Source organism: Ahaetulla prasina, chromosome 3 (genome assembly GCF_028640845.1).
Source record: "Ahaetulla prasina isolate Xishuangbanna chromosome 3, ASM2864084v1, whole genome shotgun sequence".
Lineage (NCBI taxonomy): Eukaryota > Metazoa > Chordata > Lepidosauria > Squamata > Colubridae > Ahaetulla > Ahaetulla prasina.
Window position 1 is genome coordinate 81269869 of NC_080541.1, and position 19000 is coordinate 81288868.

Sequence of the window (19000 nt, forward strand, 5' to 3'; positions counted from 1 at the left end):
AGAGCATATAAAACTTTTGCTAGGCCAATTCTTGATTACTGCTCGCCTGCCTGGAACCCATACCATATATCTGATATCAATACAGTTGAGCGTGTCCAAAGGTATTTTATGAGAAGAGTTCTCCACTCCTCCGTAACCAATAAAATACCTTATTCCACCAGACTTGATATCCTGGGTCTAGAAAACTTGGAACTTTGTCGCCTTCGACAGGACCTGGGTTTAGCTCATAGAATCATCCATTATAATGTCCTTCCTGCCAATGACTACTTCAGTTTCAACTACAATAACACAAGAGCTACCAACAGATTTAAACTTAATGTCAACCGCACCAGTTTAGATTGCAGAAAACACGATTTCTGTAACAGAATTATCTATGCTTGGAATGCATTACCTGACTTTGTGGTCTCTTCTCATAACCCCAAAAGTTTTATTAAAAATCTATCCACTGTTGACTTCACCACATTCCTAAGAGGACTCTAAGGGGCGTGCATAAGAGCACAAATGTGCCTACCGTTCCTGTCCTATTGTTTCTTCCCCTATATATATATATATATATGCTTATACTACCTTGTTTCTCCTCATATATATGTTTATATATTATATAATCTTTTGTGTTATGATTGTTATGCTTGTGTATATTGTTATGACAAAATTAAATAAATAAATAAGAATGTAAGAAAACTAGCTCACTATAAGTGTAGAATTATATGTGCGTACATATTTTCTTTTTGTTTGTACATTCACCATTAAGAAATCCTCTCTCAGAAATGACTGATTCAGGTAGGCCTTCTCCAACAACTCTTTATGTTAAATCTGACAATATGGTGTTAAAATATCCTTACATTATAAAAACATTAACAAAAAGAAATGTTTTAAAAACAGAAAACATTGAACCAAAAGAGCAGCAAAATCCTACTGTATACAAATATTTCCGATATATTTACACATAGAACAAGAAGAAAGTTTATGATACTTCTTTAAAAGTTGTGGCCTATATCTGAGCAATCTGTGACAATGTAATGACATTAATCTTTCAGTGTTATTTGTATTCCTTTCCAGTTTCAACTCTCCTTCATTTGCAGTTATTTACAGTATAGCCAAGGAAGTCCAGAGAATATTTTGAAGACTTTTGGCATATTGACAATATTTTCTTTATTTACCAAAATGGAGCTAATGATTTAGTGAAATAAACCTTATTTTTTATATGGATATGGGTCCTGTAATTGGCAATGTATATTTTTTTCACTTGCTTAAAAATGTGTCAGCTGCTACCTTATGCTTGCTGTGCTGTTAGGTGGTAACAGACTTCCATGAACTTGAGGAGGAGGAATGCTTGGGAAATCAAAAGTAGGTTCTTTACCTTCTCAAGATGCTGCCTCAAGGTCACTCAGCTGGAAGGAGGAGAGAGCCGCATACCAAACGGCGCTTGGACTGACCATTGTGAAAACATCTTGCATGGACTTGATTGGTTACATGGAGGCGGGCAATGAAAGGCCAACAGAAGGGGAAGTAGAACTTAGAGTTTTTGGCGTGTGATTCTCAGTTCTGGCTATGTGATGCTGCAATATACTTGATGACTAATAAAAATTTACCTTTCTTAACTAATGGAGCCAAGGATCATTTCTATTTAGAGGTTCAAGTTGTGGTCAGTCCAACAAAATGTGACCAAGCCATACCTGCTACATTTCTTGTATTTGTACTGAGTACACCTACAGTACTCTGCTCATCTTGCTGAGATGGGCATCAATAGAGCTCTGCTCAAATGATTCTGCTGGAATCAGAAGGTATGTAGTAGAGAGGCAATAGATGTTGTAACCCAAGGGCTCTTTCTTCAGGCAACTCCCAGTTCTGGTCCCTTCTGTACATTCTCATTCTCAAGGCAAAAACTGTGGTTTGTTCCAAGTATTCATCTCTTCCCCTATTCCACTGCTGTAAGAGAACTGCCCATTCAGGAAAGTCTACTCCTCCCATGCAGGTGAATAACCCATTCAGGAAAGAGCCACATGCATGAAAAAGCTATTTGATCCAAGATTCGGCTTCCTTATCAGGTGTCTTTCTCAGAATAAAACATAAAGTGTAACTCACTCATGGTAATCATTCTGTAAATGGTGTATATGCTTTACTGTCAGGAATCCACAGAGCTGCTAGTTGTAACATGAATTACATTTCTTCACACAAGCAATTTTCTGTTTGGCATTCAGAGCTTGTTTCCAAGAGGTGTGTCTTTTTTAAAACAAGTATTAATGAGTCACACCTACAGTACTTGGATAGTTAAGCTATGGGTCCTGCCCTAAGGAGTGCCAGTGCTTCTGTTTTGTTTTTTTTCCTTGCTGCATATAAGTCTTAATTACAGAACCTTTTTTTTCTAAAACAGTTTCATCCATAACTTTACCACTGAAACAAATCCTAATCAAAGCGTGCCAGCAGCTTCTGTTATAATGCATTCATATGTTGTCAATATTGTTACTGTGGCTTAAAGATTTAAGATCAAAGCTGTGCTTTGAACTCATTTGTAACATGGGATAGATAATTTCCAGTCTTGAGTAACATCAGCTTGCCAATTGATTCTGGGCAACTTCCCAGTTTTAATTAGATGTCAGGTGTGTCTTTCTTAAATTGATAAACAGCATGGAATTCAAAGTTGGAAGCAGCTAACTTAGAAAGTGGTTTTTGTATGCCTCCAATCTGCACATTCAGATCCAAAGTTTTATTCAACCCCAAGACATTGCAGATAGAAATGATGTTGCCTGCAATCAAGTTTTCTGAAGGCACGAATGGGTGTAAACAAAGAAAGAATCTGGAAAAGGCAGATGGAAAGTGTGATGTAAGCCATGCAGACCCCCAGGGGTGGAAGCAATTGGTAAAAGAGGCAGCAACAAAACACACTGATACTTTGCCTAGGCTGTTGTTGAAATATTTTAAACTCTGAAAAAATTATAAATGACCTGCATGCATAACCATCTGAAGAAACAGCAGATAATTTGGGTGAAAACAAAACCCACCAAGTTTTAAAAGATGTAAAGTTGAAATTTTCATTAACAAGTATAATCAGTCCTCCCTGTAGGATATGCCTCCTCTCTCCTCTGAACACCAATCATGGGAAAGGCAAAGGAATGAAAAGTAAGTGAGGAACATCAAGAAATTAAGCAGGGTGGAGCAACATCAAAGTCATCCACAGAACTCTTGAGGTTAAGCTCTGCAGTTTAAAGAAAAATCACAGTCTTCCAGAACAACAAAGAGATAGTTTCAAGCTGAGGGGCACTAATTTTGGGACAAAACATGGAGGCAATTGGAGGAATGAGATAAATTTGGAGGATATTGCAGAGATTTAAAAATCAGAAAATTCTAAGGCAGAAAGTTGTCAAAATAGAAACCAAGGAGCATGCATAAATATTTTCAGGAAGGAACGGCTGCATGAGCTTACCATAAAAAATATAGCTATATATCTACTGCATCAATGAAATCTTTCCCCAAAATTTGAGCTTGAGAAAAACCAGTTCCATATCCACACTAATGTCCCTGGAGCAATTTTTAATTTTTTTTTTAATGGATGGGTGATTTGCGTTCTTCCTTGCATCATGTACATTAAATTAGGCAAAGGAGCAAGGCATGTTTTAAAAAAAAAAACAAGCACATTCCTTTTGTTTTTATTTGATCAGCCCTTTAAGTCAAGAGTAAGTCAAGTCATTTTTGAAAAATGCCAGATGTCCAAAAGTTTATCCCACTGTTCCACTCAACTTGCTAATAGCCAGAAACCATCTGGAGGGCATCAAGATCTTTGCCTTTGACTAACATTGAGTGGAGGGATGACCCAAAAACAAACATTTCGGTCTATAGTATTTGAAAATGTAAGGTGGGAAAAAGATTATCAATTCAGCATTCAATAGTGAAATATATATACCTGTCAAAAGCATTCTCCCCCCCCAAAAAAAACCCCAAACCCCACTGTGAGTCTCCTCTTTAAATTTGGACTGGATTTGCATTAATTCTGAAATTAACCGGCTATAGATACAAAGAATTAAAATGGGAACAAGATCATGGGAAACTAAAGTTTTAAAACCTTCCCATGCTGTCCTTTTTATCCGAGGTCTGCTATTCGTCTGGTTGGAATTTGGCATGATGGGGCGAGTGGACTATGGGTCCTCTGTATAAAAGTGCCTGCTATTTGAAGGTTTATGTAGTCCAAGTTTTTAAAAGAGTGTTAGAAAATAGGGGCCTTGGGAGTTGCCAGTCAGTAATTAGCAATATTTGGATAGCAGACATCACCAGCTCAGTGGTTTTCTATAGTAGTTGTTACTACAGTTGTCTTTCTTATAAAATTGCATATAAAGATAGTATGAAAATATGGCACCTCTTCTCTAAAGTGGTCTATGAGGCCAGGCTCAGGATAATTTTAAAAAGTAGGGAAGGTAGAAAGTGTAAAAATCCTAGGGGGGAATCTGTTGTTGCATTCAGATGCAGCACAAGCCATAAGTGGATTTCTTTAATTTGGCCAAATATGATGTACAGTATGAACCCAGCCATTGAGCTCACCTAACTGTGTTTATTTAGCTATGGTTAAATAACTTGTATTTCAACACAACATATAAACCAAGTTTATAACTACAGTACTACTTTACCTATTTAATGTATGATGTGCTAGATTCACACATACTATGCCAAACCGTGGAGTCCAAAATCCAAAACTGTATTCACTGGAGAAGAGCCTAATGCTGGGAAAAATTGAGGGCAAAAGAAGAAGGGGACTACAGAGAACGAGGTGGCTGGATGGAGTCACTGAAGCAATCGGTGTGAGCTTAAATGGACTCCAGAAGATGGTAGAGGACAGGAAGGCCTGGAGGAACACTGTCCATGGGGTCACGATGGGTCGGACATGACTTCGCAACTAACAACAACAATGCCAAAGTGTGCTTCACCCATTTGTGGCTTAGTGCAGGGGTGAAATCCAGCAGATTCTGACAGGTTCTGGAAAACCGGTAGCGGAAATTTTGAATAGTTTGGAGAACTGGTAGCTGAAATTTTGAGTAGTTCAGAGAACCAGCAAATACCATCTCTGGCTGGTCCCAGAGTGGAGTGGGAATGGGGATTTTGCAGTATCCTTCCCCTGGAGTGGGGTGGAAATGGAGATTTTGCAGCATTCTTCCCCCACCACGCCCACCAAGCCACGCCCACAGAACCAGTAGTAAAGAAAATTGAATTTTACCACTGGCTTAGTGTATTAGCCGATCTCTTGTAGTAGTAGGTACTGGGCAAAAAAAACTAGAAGATTGTAAGTTTTGCTTTACCTCATGACATGAAAGTCAGCTGGGCCAGGCACTCACTCTCTCCATCCAACCCACCCAAAAGGACTGTTGGGGAAAATAGGAAGAGAGAACATTATTATATAGACCACCTTTAGTTGTACAAAAGGAAGGTAGAAAAGAAATATGTGTGAATTTAATGTAAGCCCAGTCAGTCTGGTTTTCAATAATTTTATAGTTTAATACAGGGGTCTCCAACTTCTGGGAGTTGAAGTCCACAAGTCTTAAAGGGACCAAGGTTGGAGACCCCTGGTTTAATATATGAAGACACAAAATAGTTGCTTGTTCAGTAAACTGTGTTTTTCATATAGTTGACCTTAAAAGTATAATTTGGTCATTTTCAGCTGTTTTATAAGTATAAAAAGGAATCCTGTCGGACAATTGCAAAGAAAAAGGTAACTTTAGTTCACACTGTGGGCTGAGGCTGCAATCTTGTCTCTGAGGAGGGGGAAAATAACCTTGTCCCCTCCAGACATTTTAATAATAACTCCTCATTCCTTTCCCATTGGATCACTCTGGCTGGAGCTGATCAGTGTCTTTAAAGATTTAAAGGACACCTATAGTTGCTGCAAACATTTACAGTTCCTATTAAACATAATGAGATACTCTGAGTTAATGAGTGATATGAATGTTGCACTGCAAAACGAATTCATTTCCCCCCACCCACTTGAACAATGTAGGGATTACCTAATCCACAATGTGAATTAAGGCCAGGAAACTTCAATAAGCAGGCCAGGTGTAAAGGGAAATCTGCAAGTAGGGCAGTGATAGTAAACATTTTGGGCTTGGCAGGTCAAAAAAAAATTGGAAAATACCTAATTTAACTCTGCTGGTGCATCACTGCCCCCTCCTCCCTCCCTGAACTAAAGAGAAACAATTCTGTACATATTCATTTGTAATTCAGTGCAGTTTTTTTTTCATACAAATGCAAACACTGCTTTTACACAATCGCTCATACAGATAGTACATTCATTTTGGAGATTGCAATATGTTCTGCACTTGCACTTTAAAAATGAGGTTTGATGTCCAAAAACCACTTTATGCAGTGACTGGAAGACAACTGCATTGTGTGGCTGCCACAATCCTATAACATTTTGCAAGTTGCTCTCTCTTTCATGTCCCCACAAACCACAATTCTGAAGATGACAAAAATCACATACTGATACAAACAGTGAGAATCCATTTTAAGTTTTGGATGGTGCAGGGTCGCGAATATCTTATATTTTTGTCCTTCAGTTTCTTTGGTAACACAAACAGGGAGAACAGTTGTTGTCAGGAGTTGGTGAATGTTGATGAGTCACCCAAAATGTTTGGCATGTCACCTTTGACGTTGCTAAAATATGTGGAAAAAATCAAGATAGCAACCACAACTATGCAATGCACATTTAACAAGGAGCAGGATTTTGATTGTAGAATTCTGGCCTTCATCTCAATTTTTTTTCTTTTACACCTCTTTGCATTCACTCCTGCAAATGTAGAAGTGGAGAGGGTTCTTGCAATTTTATTGTTGGCTAAAAAGTATTCTACATAACTTTAAAGGTATAAAAGCCCCATCATTGCTTTTTTTTAAATAATATAATAATAATAATAATATTTTAATTTGTATACCGCCCTTCTCCCGAAGGACTCAGGGCGGTGAACAGCCAAATAAAATACAAACAGAAACATACACAATATTAAAAACAACCCTTAAGAAACTTATTCAATTAGCCAGAAAATTTAAAATAACATTACACCCTATAAAATTACAGAAATTTAAAACCCATTAAATTCAATTAAAATTTAAGAATCAGGCCAGTCCAGCCATACGAAATAAATAGGTTTTAAGTTCGCGGCGAAAGGTCCTAAGTAAGGTCAGGTAATTGTCGAAGCCCAAGGGGAAGCTCGTTCCACAGGGTAGGAGCCCCCACAGAGAAGGCCCTCCCCCTGGGGGCCGCCAGTCGACACTGTTTGGCTGACGGCACCCTGAGGAGTCCCTCTCTGTGGGAACACACCGGACGCTGGGAGATAGAAGACGGCAGTAGACGGTCCCGTAAGTAACCCGGTCCTAAGTCATGGAGCGCTTTAAAGATGGTAACCAATACCTTGAAGCGTACTCAGAAAACAACAGGTAGCCAGTGCAGTCTGCGCAGGATAGGTGTTACGTGGGAGCTCCGAACCGCTCCCTCAATAACCCGCGCAGCCGCATTCTGGACTAGCTGAAGTCTCCGAGTGCTCTTCAAGGGGAGCCCCATGTAGAGAACATTGCAGTAGTTCAAGCGAGAGGTAACGAGAGCATGAGTGACCGTGCATAGGGCATCCCGGTCCAGGAAGGGACGCAACTGGCAGATCAGGCGAACCTGATAAAAAGCTCTCCTGGAGACGGTCGTCAAATGTTCTTCAAAGGACAACCACCCATCCAGGAGCACGCCCAACTTGCGTACCCTCTCCATCGGGGCCAACGACTCGCCCCTGACAGACAGCCGCATCTGCAGCTGACTGTACTGGGGTGCCGGCATCCACAGCCACTCCGTCTTGGAGGGATTAAGTTTGAGCCTGTTCCTCCCCATCCAGACCCGTACGGCTTCCAAACACTGGGACAGCACTTCGACAGCTTCGCTGGGGTGGCCTGGGGTGGAAAAGTACAGCTGCGTGTCATCAGCGTACAGTTGGTATCTCACCCCAAAACCACTGATGATCTCACCCAGCGGCTTCATATAGATGTTGAACAGGAGGGGTGAGAGAATCGATCCCTGCGGCACCCCACACGAGGCACCTCGGGTCGATCTCTGCCCCCTGTCAACACCGTCTGCGTCCGGTCAGAGAGGTAGGAGGAGAACCACCGATAAACGGTGCCTCCACTCCCAACCCTCACCAACCGGCCCAGCAGGATAGCATAGTCGATGGTATCAAAAGCCGCTGAGAGGTCTAATAGGACCAGGGCAGAGGAATAACCCTTATCCCTGGCCCTCCAGAGATCATCCACCAACACGACCAAAGCTGTCTCCGTACTGTATCCGGGCCAAAAGCCGGACTGGAACGGGTCTAGATAGACAGTTTCATCCAGGTACTGGGGTAGCTGACATGCCACCGCACTCTCTACAACCTTCGCCGTGAAGCGAAGTTTGGAGACTGGGTGGTAATTTCCTAAAACAGCTGGGTCCAGGGAAGGCTTCTTGAGGAGGGGTCTCACCACCGCCTCTTTCAAGGCAGCGGGAAAGACCCCCTCCCACAAAGAAGCATTTGTAATCCCCCGGAGCCAGCCTCGTGTCACCTCCTGCGTGGCCAGCACCAACCAGGAGGGGCACGGATCCAGTAAACATGTGGTGGCATTCAACCTACCCAGCAACCTGTCCATGTCCTCGGGAGTCACAGGGTCAAAATTATCCCAAACCACCTCAACAAGACGGGTCTCGGAACTCTTGCCTGGATCTACCCAATTTTGATCCAATCTGTCCCGAAGCTGAACGATTTTATCATATAGATAACCGTTAAACTCCTCGGCACGCCCTTGTAGGGGGTCCTCCCGCCCCTCCTGTTGAAGGAGAGAGCGGGTCACCCAAAACAGGGCGGCCGGGCGGTTATCTGCCGACGCAATGAGGGAGGAAACGTAGGAACGTTTCGCATCCCTCAATGCCACTAGGTAGGTCCTGCTATAGGACCTAACTAGTGTCCAGTCAGCCTGGCTGGATCTCCAGACACTCTCTAGGCGTCTTCTCCGGCGTTTCATCTCCCTCAGCTCCTTGGAGAACCAAGGAGCTGGTTGAGACCGACGCCAGGTCAGAGGCCGCAAAGGCACAACACGGTCCAAAGCTCCAGCCGCAGCCTGTTCCCAGGCCGCGACTAGTTCTTCAGTTGTGTCATGGGCCAGATTCTCGGGAAATGGCCCAAGCTCCGTCAGGAACCTCTCTGGGTCCATCAGGCGTCTGGGACGGAATCAACGCATTGGTTCCGTCTCCCTGCAGTGGTGGGTAGTGGTCAGAAAGTCTAGACGAAGGAGAAAATGATCTGACCATGACAAAGGTTCGACAACTAAATCATTTAAAACCAGATCATTCAACCACTGGCCAGAGATAAAGATCTAGGGTGCCTCCCTCAACGTGGGTAGGGCCATCAATTAATTGAATCAGGTCCATGGCCATCATGGAAGCCATGAACTCCCGAGCCGCCGAGGATGCCACGCCGGTTGATGGCAGATTGAAATTCCCCATGACCAACAGTCTAGCGAGAAGTAACGAGAGCATGAGTGACCGTGCATAGGGCATCCCGGTCCAGGAAGGGATGCAACTGGCGGATCAGGCGAACCTGATAAAAAGCTCTCCTGGAGACGGTCGTCAAATGTTCTTCAAAATACAACCGCCCATCCAGGAGCACACCCAAGTTGCGCACCCTCTCCATCGGGGCCAGCGACTCTCCCCCGACAGACAGCCACATCTGCAGCTGACTGTACTGGGGTGCCGGCATCCACAGCCACTCCATCTTGGAGGGATTAAGTTTGAGCCTGTTCCTCCCCATCCAGACCCCTACGGCTTCCAAACACCGGGACAGCACTTCAACAGCTTCGCTGGGGTGGCCTGGGGTGGAAAAGTACAGCTGCGTGTCATCAGCCTACAGTTGGTATCTCACCCCAAAACCACTGATGATCTCACCCAGCGGCTTCATATAGATGTTGAACAGGAGGGGTGAGAGAATCGATCCCTGCGGCACCCCACACATGAGGCACCTCAGAGTCGATCTCTGCCCCCCTGTCAACACCGTCTGCGTCCGGTCAGAGAGGTAGGAGGAGAACCACCGATAAACGGTGCCTCCCATTCCCAACCCCTCCAGCCGGCGCAGCAGGATACCATGGTCGATGGTATCAAAAGCCGCTGAGAGGTCTAATAGGACCAGGGCAGAGGAATAACCCTTATCCCTGGCCCTCCAGAGATCATCCACCAACGCGACCAAAGCTGTCTCCGTACTGTATCCGGGCCAAAAGCCGGACTGGAACGGGTCTAGATAGACAGTTTCATCCAGGTACTGGGGTAGCTGACATGCCACCACACTCTCTACAACCTTCACCGTGAAGCGAAGATTGGAGACTGGGCGGTAATTTCCTAAAACAGCTGGGTCCAGGGAAGGTTTCTTGAGGAGAGGTCTCACCACTGCCTCTTTCAAGGCAGCAGGAAAGACCCCCTCCCACAAGGAAGCATTTGTAATCCCCCGGAGCCAGCCTCGTGTCACCTCCTGCGTGGCCAGCACCAACCAGGAGGGGCACGGATCCAGTAAACATGTGGTGGCATTCAACCTACCCAGCAACCTGTCCATGTCCTCGGGAGTCACAGGGTCAAAATTATCCCAAACCACCTCAACAAGACGGGTCTTGGAACTCTCGCCTGGATCTACCCAATTTTGATCCAATCTGTCCCGAAGCTGAACGATTTTATCATATAGATAACCGTTAAACTCCTCGGCATGCCATTGTAAGGGGTCCTCCCGCCCCTCTTGTTGGAGGAGAGAGAGGGTCACCCGAAACAGGGCGGCCGGGAGGTTATCTGTCGACACAATGAGGGAGGAAATGTAGGAGCATTTCGCATCCCTCAATGCCACTAGATAGGTCCTACTATAGGACCTAACTAGTGTCCGGTCAGCCTCGGAACGGCTGGATCTCCAGACACTCTCTAGGCGTCTTCTCCGGCGTTTCATCTCCCTCAGCTCCTTGGAGAACCAAGGAGCTGGTTGAGATCGACGCCGGGTCAGAGGCCGCAAAGGCACAACACGGTCCAAAGCTCCAGCCGCAGCCTGTTCCCAGGCCACGACTAGCTCTTCAGTCGTGCCGTGGGCCAGGTTCTCGGGAAACGGCCCAAGCTCCGTCAGGAACCTCTCAGGGTCCATCAGGCGTCTGGGACGGAATCAACGCATTGGTTCCGTCTCCCTGCAGTGGTGGGTAGTGGTCAGAAAGTCTAGACGAAGGAGAAAATGATCTGACCATGACAAAGGTTCGACAACTAAATCATTTAAAACCAGATCATTCAACCACTGGCCAGAGATAAAGATCTAGGGTGCCTCCCTCAACGTGGGTAGGGCCATCAATTAATTGAATCAGGTCCATGGCCATCATGGAAGCCATGAACTCCCGAGCCGCCGAGGATGCCACGCCGGTTGATGGCAGATTGAAATCCCCCATGACCAACAGTCTAGGGGTTTCAACTGCCAACCCGGCCAGCAACTCCAACAGCTCAGGCAGGGCTGTTGTCACGCAGCAAGGAGCCAGGTACGTGATCAGCAAGCCCACCTGAGTCCTACGACCCCACTTCACGTAGAGGGATTCACACCCAGCTATCTGAGGCACAGTGGTCTCCCTCGGCTCAAGACTCTCCTTAATAATAACCGCCACCCCACCACCCCTACCCTGGGCCCTCGGCTGATGGAATGCTCGGAAACCTGGTGGGCACATCTCCACTAGGGGAACCCCCCCTTCGGTGCCCAACCAGGTTTCCGTAATGCCCATAACGTCCGCGGTCCCTTCCTGAATTAGATCTGAAATCAGGGGGGCTTTATTAACCACGGACCTGGCATTACATAACATCAGCCGAAGGCCCAAGTCCCGAGTACTCTGGCCACTCGGGGCACGGGAAAATCCTGGGGGGCCGGAGCACGCAATCGCTCTTAAACAGCGAGAGCGAACCCCCAAAACCTGATGTGGCCCCCCCTTCCGTCATACCTGCCTCTCCCACTTACCGTATTAATAGCTCGACCCTGATAAACTGGAACGACACCCCTCCCCTTCGGACCTGTTAAGTTACCGCCGCGAACACATGTGTTGTGACCCAGGTTCCTGGACCCGGACTCCTGGACTCGGATGATTCAGAAAGTGAGGGAGAAGACCTGGCCAGCCCTGCTTCTCTTGAGCCCTTTCCCTCCCTGGCATCCACTCAAAGGGAGGAGGAGGGGCTGGCAAAGCCTGATTCCATGGAGCCTCCTTCTGATTTGGCAACGCCCCAAGAACAGTTTTGGAGTGATGCAAGGTTACGTAGACGTGATCGGCGTGCGCAGCAGCGGAAGAGTTGGGACAAAGCCAAGTCATAATTGTCATGCAGTGACATCTGCAGAGACTATAAATAGGAGGCGGGACTTCCTGGTTTTTTGTCTTGGACAAAGTAATGAATTTGGGCGGGCAATCTGTATCAACGGAGGGAAGAATATATTCGTGAGTAATTCTGGCCTTATCTGTAATTTCCTTGTTATCTCCAGAAACTTGGCAGGCCCGTGGGTAGACGTAGCCAGGACATTTATATATATGTAAATAAATCAGAAAAGGAGGCCTCTGACTGACTCTTTGCTGGGAGTATTGGGGGAAGGGAAACAGAACAACATGATGGACTTAGCACCCTCCCTGATGGGTTTCCCCCCCCCACCCATCCACCCCCCCGACCCAAACCCGTCAATTTCCCTCCCCCCCTTAAAATTTCCATTAAAACTCCCCCGTAAAAAACGATTAAAACAGTTAGTTAAAAATCCCCTAAGCCTCCTAGATTTAGCATGCCAACTCTCGGGGTTCCAAAACCTGTCCTCAAGATGTGCCCTCGATAGTGTGGAGGGCCAAACCTGTGAGAGAGGGGAATCTCGCAGGGCAAGAAGGTCCGCAGTTGAAAATCTTCGCATAAACAAAAAGTACAGTACGATTAGCAGTCCATCCAAGCCGGTCAAGATGTCACTACAGCAGGACTAGGCTCCCTGGCTGGCGAGATAGACCGTGGACTTCCAGGACTCCGTGGGGCCGTTACTCTACCCCCAAACCCAAACGGCCACCACTTGCCCCAGGTCCAGATGAAACCAGCCATTCTCCTCCGAGCCAGTCCATTCGGCCTTGATGTTAAAAGTCGATATGGACCTTGATGTAAAAAGTTGATATAGGTCAGGGACTCCATACCCGGCAACTCCGGCTCTTCAGGCCTAACCTTCGTGAGGGCCTCGACCCTCCAGAATAAACCCAACAGGCGAAAAGGCCATCACGCCGCCGCCGGCCAGGACTCCAAGCCGCCACCGCCGCCGCCATCTTGGGCAATCCTGGGCCGAAATGCAGAGGGTCTGAAAGAGGGCCAGCCTCGCCTCCAACTCCTTCTTCGATGGGCCGGACCCTCCAGATGACTCGTCCGACCCTCTGCCTCTGCCTCTCAACGACCGATCTTCTCCTCTCTCCTCTCCTCTCTGGCGTTGATGGAAAAAATCCCTCAGGCGTTGATAGAAAAGCCCTCAGCCCCTGGGAGTGGGGAGGGGCGCCGCTGCCGCCAGAACCCGGAAGCCAAGCCGCGACTGCCGCGGCCATCGCCCCAACCAAAGGCCCAACAGAAGGCCCAACAGAAGGCCGAAGGAAACGCCGAGGGAAGCGCCGAGCACCGAGGGAAAACGTCCGGCCATTCCCTCTCCAACGTCGATGAAAAAGCCCTCAGCCCCTGGGAGGGGCTCCGCCGCTGCCAGGACCCGGAAGTCATGCAGCATCCGCCGCGGCCGCCGCCCCAACAGCAGGCCGAGGGAAACGGCGAGAGAAACGGCGAGCCTACCGCACGTCCCGAGGCTCTCAACTCGGCCGGCCTCATCCTAAGCACTGCATCTGATGTTCCCCCGGCAGGGTCTGGGACCAGAAGGACCAAAAAGCAAACCCTCCCAGTCCCAGGCCCCAGGAAAGGCCGCCAACTGCTCCGACGAAGATCTTCACCACGCCATCTTGGCGCATGCGCAGTGATCTTTAATTATTAATTATTAATTATTCAGTCACACTCATATAAGAAGCAAATGTTGAGACTTTGCATTCAAGTTTAGTTCTGAGGGGGGGAAAAGTGCTGGCTCAGTTCTGCAGTTGATACAAAAGTTTCAGCTCCAAATGTAAAAAAAACTATTTGCACATGTTCTTTAATGTCCATAGAGGGACTAGCTTATCCAACTCAAGGACAAATGTTTGCTCTCTAAGGCTGGCACAGTGAAAATTAAATATGCTGACAAAGGTATTTGTTTAATTAGACTTTCTCAAACTTTCTGACTTATTAATCTCCAGTAAACCAAACAGAAAAATGAGGGCATGAGCAGGTTTTTTTCTGGAGGCAGGCAACAGCCGATGGAGGAAGGAAGCCTATGTCATGCTGGGTTGAAGCCAAGGTTATGTTAGTCCTGGCTGCTTCCTGGGTGAAAGTCCCTATTTTGGTGCTGTATCTCAGATAAATCAGTTCTTTCGCTCTCTGGTAAAAAATCTTCCTTAGATTAGAAAAGCTGGTGTATGTGAGGGGAATGATCAAAGTTAAAACCATTTGGTTTTACACCTTGAGTGGAGCTCCTCTGACGTTTTCTAGACCTATTTTGAATGACTGAGGAAAGCTCTGAATTATCCCAGTATAATTTAAGATGTTCAATGTTTTTGAGCAAAAGCAGCCTGCTTTCCCACTCGGCTGCATCCAGTGCAACGAGCACATGTTTATATCAGAGGTGGTATTCGGCAGATTTTGACCAGTTCAGTAGCAGAAATTTTGAGTAGTTCAGAGAACCGGTAAATACCACCTCTGACTGGCCCCATCCCCATCTATTCTCTGCCTCCCGAGTCCCAGCTGATCGGGAGGAAATGGGAATTTTGCAGTAACTTTCCCCTGGAGTGAGATGGGAATGGAGATTTTACAGTATCCTTCCCCTGCCACGCCTACCAAGCCATGCCACACCCACCAAGCCACGCTTACAGAACCAGTAGTAAAAAAAATTGAATCCCACCACTAGTTTATATGGATGCAAAATAGCTACCGCAAGGGAGGACAGAAAAAAAGTTCTAGAAAGAAAGACCACACAATTGTGCCTGCAGTGTCTTTCATTTGGGGTTGTGTGTGGAGAAAGGAACCCCTCCCACTTGGCTTGGTGCTACAATGCAGCTGCTACTGGTAAAAATTGTGTCCGTTGCCTCCTGGCCTCTTCTGTGACTTTATGAACTAACCATTAAGAATTCTTTTAAGTTTTACAATAGCTGTGGGAGGTCTTGTTCAGAACAGCTGGAGAAGGGAGCATTTATTTCCCCCTTCTCATGATATTTTCCACACCAAACATCTCTCCTCATCAAAAGCTGTTAATATATAAGCACAATAAAACACCTGCCTTTATTAATTGTGTGTTGTCCTCTGCTTCACAGGCCAACACAATTTTAGGAGGTCAAAAATCAGGAACATGAACTGGAGAAACGGATTAAACATATGTTCCTTAACCCCGTTGCTGAATCCTGTAACAGTTGCTTTATAGTAACAGCAGTAGCAAACCTCAAGAGTGAATTGTAAATTTCCCATATCATGTGAAGGTTGGAAATTGCAACTGAGTCCTACAATTATTTTTCCATGCCCTCCAGTTTAAAATGGTGAATGCATTTATGAGGGAAGAGTGGTTATGTTCGCTTTAAACAGAAAATGGTCTAGCTCAGGGATGTCAAACTCCAGGCCTGTGGGCCAAATCCACCTGCGGGGTACTTAGATCTGGCCTGCGGGGCTGCTCTGGAAACAGCAAAGGACCAGCCCATGGTGCCTCTGCCAGTGAAAATGACAGCCCTCCCAAGCTCCGTTTTCAGCTATTACAGCCTCCTGAAACCTTCTGCCAGTGAAAACGGTGCTCGGGAGGGCCGCACTCAGCCCTCCCGAGCTCCATTTTCACTGGCAGACCACAAGGGCTACCACAGGTACCCCCACATGAGTATCAAGCTGGCCATGCTCACCATGGCGACGCACTCCTGCACCCTTCCCCCCTGAGGTCAAACACAACCCTGATGCGACCCTCAATGAAATCAAGTTTTGACACCCCTGGTTTAGTTCCTCCTGAAGAAACTTTATCTGGATATTGGACAATTTTCCTCCTGTCTTCAGCCTTCCCTTTCTAAGGAAGCTGTTTAGAACCTGCTTTATAATTGCAGAAGATCCTGGAGGAAATGAGTTATCTGGACTCTTTATCTGGACGGGGAAGAACAGAAGGCAAGTAGCTGTGAATTTTGACCTCTCCTCCACATACAAACACACAGATCTGGGGACTTCCCATGTTTAGTTCTGGATGGGTACTAAACTTCATCAGACAGGATTAGTGTGAACCTAAGTGGTCCTCTTGGTTCCTACTTGAAGACTGGTTGGTTCATATTTGAATAGCAGCCAATCACACATGAAAGTGACTATGGGCAGCCTTTGCACAAATCCCTCTTCCTAACTCAGGAAACCCTGTTCAGACTCATTTTCTTGCTTGGATTATTGCAATACATTCTGTATAGAGCTGCTCTTGAAGACACCTAGAAGCTACAATTGATCAAAAATGCATTTGCCTGTGTGGTTATGGGCACACCACAGTGTATCCCCTATACATTGTATTCATATCAGAGAAGTGTTAAAGAGAACAAAGTTCTTTCCAAAATGATATCTTAATAAACAGCATGTGACACAAAGTCTCTTTATAATCTGATTTATACATCCATCCTTTTTATACATTTTGTTTACATTTTCAGCACATTATTATTAGTAAATAGTAGAGAGGCAAGATTCAGATGACCCTGGCACCTGGAAACCTGGTTTCCCTCAAGTTGCTGGATGAGCCTTTCCTGAAGTTCTTTTAGAGATATTGATATGATTGGCCTTAGTTGGTTTATGTTGTGTTTTTTTTGTTTATTGGCCCCTTTGTTTTGTCTTTTTCATCCAAGGTCAGCTGCCCAAAATCTCTATTTGCAACTTGGGCAGTCACGTAAATTAAACAAACAAACAAAAACAAGTCAAGTAAGAGACCATGGATTTCCATTTGTGGTCTACTATATTAGAGGGGTATATTACACATAAGTGTTATCTGTGTGTCATAGTAAAGTGTATATGTTTCATAACATGGAACATCTCTACTTCTTTCTAGCAAAGAGTATGAACTACAGCAAGTGGCACATTATTGCTTAATTTATCCCACTTGCCAAGGAAAAGGAAGAACACCAGCTTCCTAAAATCTTCTTCCTGGTCCCTCTGCAAGGGCTACTGCATCTTTGAACAGTGGTCTAAATCCAAGCCTGCCATAGTAAAGGATTTCACTTCAGGGATACCTGCAGGGACTGGTACAAAAATTAAAATGCCAACCACAAAACCCTGATCAAAACTCTGGGCGTGCATATAAAAACAGGAGAAGCTTCAGGCACACTATTGCAAGCACCCTTTTGACTTTTTTTTTAATCATACCCTTTTAACCATGACATGATAAAAATGCATTTATTATTATTTTATTATTATTTATTAAATTTGGGTGGCGTGGTGTCTAAGTGGTTAAGGCGCCAGGCTTGTCAGCTAGAAAGCTGGCAGATCAGGTTCGAGACCCGAGCTCCATGCAATGGGGTGAGCTCCCATCCTCACCTCAGCTCCTGACAACTTAGCAGCTCGAAAGCATGCAAATGTAAGTTGATAAATAAGTACCACTTTTGTGAGAAGGTTCCAACACTACGTGATATCATGCTGATCACATGACTGCAGAAATGTCTTGGGATAATACTGCTCAGTGGCCTTGAAACAGAAACAAGCACCACTCCTAACAGTCGGCAATGACTAGTGGAATAAAATCCAGAGAGACTCTTTTATCTCTTTCTATTTATTGAATTTATAATATGTCACCCATCTTTGTCAAGTAACTCTGGGCAGCTTGCAACATTAAAACATCAAATATTAAAATCAACCAAGATTAAATCAATTAAAAACCAAGATACCATAGGGTGGAGCACGGAACATGGAAAACATGTTCATGGAAAAACATGAGCATATTTTTGTCGAAGCATGGAGCATCACACTCAGGGGTGAAATCTAAAAATTTTCCCTACCGGTTCTGTGGGCGTGGCTTAATTGGTGGGCATGGCTTGGTGGTCAGATGATTGGGTGGGCGTGGCCAACAACAATAAATAATAAAAATAATAAAGTATAAAAAACAATAAGAGGTACCAAAAACCAACTTTCACACTTCACACACACACAACACAACACAACTGACTCTCACACAATGTAAAAGCAGCTGCACTTCACACAGCCACAAAAAGCTCAAAAACCAACTTTCACACTTTACACACACACAACACGACACACGCACACACACACACAAAATGCCACATACAGCTTTCTGAGATTTTGTGTGTTTGTGTAGTTAGAGTGAAACACTACAGAAACACACCATATTTTATTATTTTATTTTATTTTATTATTTTATTTTATTATTTTATTTTATTTTATTGTGGACTTCAATTCCCAGAGTTCCTCAGCCAGCAAAGCCAGCCAGCATTAGTTGATCACTGAGGAAATAGATTAGCTAAGCAATTGATTCTGTCTGGCTGAAAGTGAAACTGGGGCTTTCGGGGTGGAAAAAAAGCCATGCGTTCATCAGTAATCAGGTAAGTGCCTTAGAATCTCTACTCTTACTCGTAGAAAACATGTTTTCTACAAGTAAGAGTACAAGTAAGGTTCTGCTGATGAGGAACTCAGGTGAGATCGCCAGAGGAGACTTTAATTTTTTTTTTTAAATTTAAAGGCTCTGCCGATCTCAGCTGAGGGGCGGGATCCTCAAAGGCTTTTTTTTTAACTTTTAAAGGCATGTTTCGGCTGAAGAAAAACCGGCTTTTAAAAGTAAAAAAAAAAACCTCTGCTGATGGTGCGGCTCAGCAGAGGCGGGGGGGCAGGGGCAGGGATTTTTGCTACCGGTCCTCCAAACCAGCAGCCGCCACCGGATCGCGC

The 19000-nt window shown here is 45.3% G+C and overlaps 1 protein-coding gene across 1 annotated transcript in view; it reads right to left on the reverse strand.

Moving 5' to 3' along the window:
• Nucleotides 1–6299: 6299 nt before the first annotated feature.
• Nucleotides 6300–19000, reverse strand: part of RIOK1 (RIO kinase 1) — a 63473-nt gene continuing 50772 nt past the window's right edge. The window contains exon 19 of the mRNA XM_058176468.1: nt 6300–6766. Coding sequence (XP_058032451.1) covers nt 6761–6766 — 6 coding nt within the window. The 3' untranslated portion in view covers nt 6300–6760. The remainder of the gene's footprint in view (nt 6767–19000) is intronic.